Below are 2385 nucleotides of genomic sequence, written 5' to 3' on the forward strand. Positions count from 1 at the left end.
TGTGGTTTAGCAGTCTTGGAGACCGAAATTCTCTCTTTCTGTGGACAGAGCACCTCACGCAGCAAAGAAAACAAAGCACCCTCCCCAGTTTTAACCTGGCAGCAGGGCCACATTGTCTTCTACAAGTATTGGCCGGGGGGGAGGGGGGTGGGGGGGAAGTCATAGAATCATTAAGGTTGGAAGAGACCTCTAAGGTCATCGAGTCCAACCATCGACCCAACACCCCCATGCCCACTAAACCATGTCCCTCAGCGCCTCATCTACGCGTCTTTTAAATACCTCCAGGGATGGGGACTCAACCCCCTTCTCTGGACACGAGAGAGCAAACACGACGAGTCAGTTGCTTGAATCTTGATCTGACTTAAGACAGTCAGATTTCATCATATCAGCCAAGCTCTTTACCTTTTTGGCTTTGATTTCAGGGATCTAGTTGATGAGGCAAAAGATTATCACCTCATGCCAGAGCGCCGGCCACACCTCCCAGCGTTCAAGACCCGTCCTCGGTGCTGTACATCAATTGCAGGATTGATTTATGCTGTTGGAGGACTTAACTCAGCAGGTACCTTGCATATCCACTCCGTGCAGTGGAGAGAGCAGCGTAGTTTGCTGGGTAGGACGATGGGATCTTGAACTTCCCTCACGTGAAGCGCTGTAGCAGTTTCTCCTCCTCTGTGCGGCACTTTGACCCTTCCACTGAAACGCTCAAGGTGGCTGTGCCCATAGTTTAACATCTTCCAGCTAGAAACTCTGTCTAGGTCAGGTTTATCTGGGACAGCTATTCTTGCGTATCTTAAAGAATCAGCATTTTGAGGATGGTGACCTTGCCTGTAGCAACAAGCAGAACTCAGAGATATCGGGCTGATGTTGGCGGGGTTGTGGGATCGCACGCGCAGCCACAGCGTGCTTGCATGAGCCTAGCCATAGCGTAAAAAGGGGACAGAAAGCGTTCGTGAAACTATCTGCTGGAGCCTCAACCAACCTGGTTAACCTGGGGCGTGGGGGCTGAATGGCAGGGGGGGGGCCTGCCCGGTGGGATTCGTGCCCCCGTCACGCCACAACACGGCTGATTTATCCTATAGGGAAGCCGCGTTCCCAGGAAGCAGCGACGCCAACAGATGTGACGTTGCAGGTCTCTGCTGCCCCTTTGAGGTCATAAGAGGCCCTGCTTCCCCAGCCTAGGGCTTGTCAAGTCTTACGGTACAGAGCGTGGGCAAGCTTGGAAACACTCCGCAACCTGTCTGCGTGGTGGAGTGCAGCTTACGTGAATTTCTCAGAGCAGGCTCTCTTTGCGGGGCTGAGTAGGGATGTGGCTGGGAAATGCCTCTGACTTGACTTCGACGTGGAAGCAGGGAGGCTGGAATAGGACGTGTGAGAGCCCGGACTAGGATGTGTGAGATCCTAGCCGTTCTCCCAGAGAAGAGCAGGCAAAGTCCCTGTGTCGGCCCCATCTTTGGGGTCAGAGTGGCGACCACTTATCCCTCGCGTGCCTCTCCTTCAGGCAAGCTTGCTAGAAGGGTGTTTCATCAGGTCTCCCTCTTTTAATTTGAGTAGCAAATTTTTATGCAGGTGATTCGCTGAATGTGGTGGAAGTCTTTGATCCCATTGCCAACCGCTGGGAGAAGTGCCAGCCGATGACGACAGCCCGGAGCCGAGTTGGGGTAGCGGTGGTGAACGGACTGCTCTATGCCATCGGCGGCTACGACGGTCAGCTAAGGCTGAGCACTGTGGAGGTTTACAACCCGGAGGTGGATTCCTGGTCCAAAGTGGAAAGTATGAACAGCAAGCGAAGGTATTTGCAGCTCACTCAGTGGGAAGGGGGCCTTCGGAGCAAGAGGGGAGGGAAAAAAATGAGGTTGTAGGAAGGCTGGAGGTGTTGGGTGGTGGCGGACGGCAGACGAGAATTTCACGTGTGGGGAAGCAGCGAAAGGAAAAAGGAGGAGTGGAGCAGTATGGAAGCAGGTGGGATTTGCTTGGCCACATTTGGGGCAAAGCAGGTCATGCTGAGTCTGGGCACTGCTTGCTGGTAAGAAGGGAAAACTGTCAGCAGCTCAACAAAGTTATACCTGTGCGTCACAGCGTTAATTTTACAAGGAAAGCCGTTAAGACCTCAGTAAGTAAAAAGCAGCTGAGCAGTGTGGGCTGTAAGCTGGAGAGATCTCTCCGTTGTGGGGGCACCAAGGAGTGAAATCAAAGTAAAAGAGAGTGAGGTTCTGCTGGTGAGGTCTGTGAGGGTTTGAACTGGAGTCCCAGAGGAGGAGTCAGAGCCCAGTTTCTTCATATTGTGATACTAGATGGTAGGTAAAGCACCGGGGGGCACCGCGTAGGGAACTCCTGTGCTGCCAGCCGTCAAATAAACCCATTTTACCATCTCTGTCCGGTGCTGGC

The 2385-nt window shown here is 53.2% G+C and overlaps 1 protein-coding gene across 1 annotated transcript in view; it reads left to right on the forward strand.

Annotated features, from left to right (window-relative positions):
- KLHL18 (kelch-like family member 18) overlaps positions 1–2385 on the forward strand; it is a 23942-nt gene that overhangs the window by 17730 nt on the left and 3827 nt on the right. The window contains exons 8-9 of the mRNA XM_009323832.1: positions 423–559; positions 1567–1789. Coding sequence (XP_009322107.1) covers positions 423–559; positions 1567–1789 — 360 coding nt within the window. The remainder of the gene's footprint in view (positions 1–422; positions 560–1566; positions 1790–2385) is intronic.

This window comes from Pygoscelis adeliae, unplaced genomic scaffold (assembly GCF_000699105.1).
Source record: "Pygoscelis adeliae isolate BGI_AS28 unplaced genomic scaffold, ASM69910v1 Scaffold455, whole genome shotgun sequence".
Taxonomy (NCBI): domain Eukaryota; kingdom Metazoa; phylum Chordata; class Aves; order Sphenisciformes; family Spheniscidae; genus Pygoscelis; species Pygoscelis adeliae.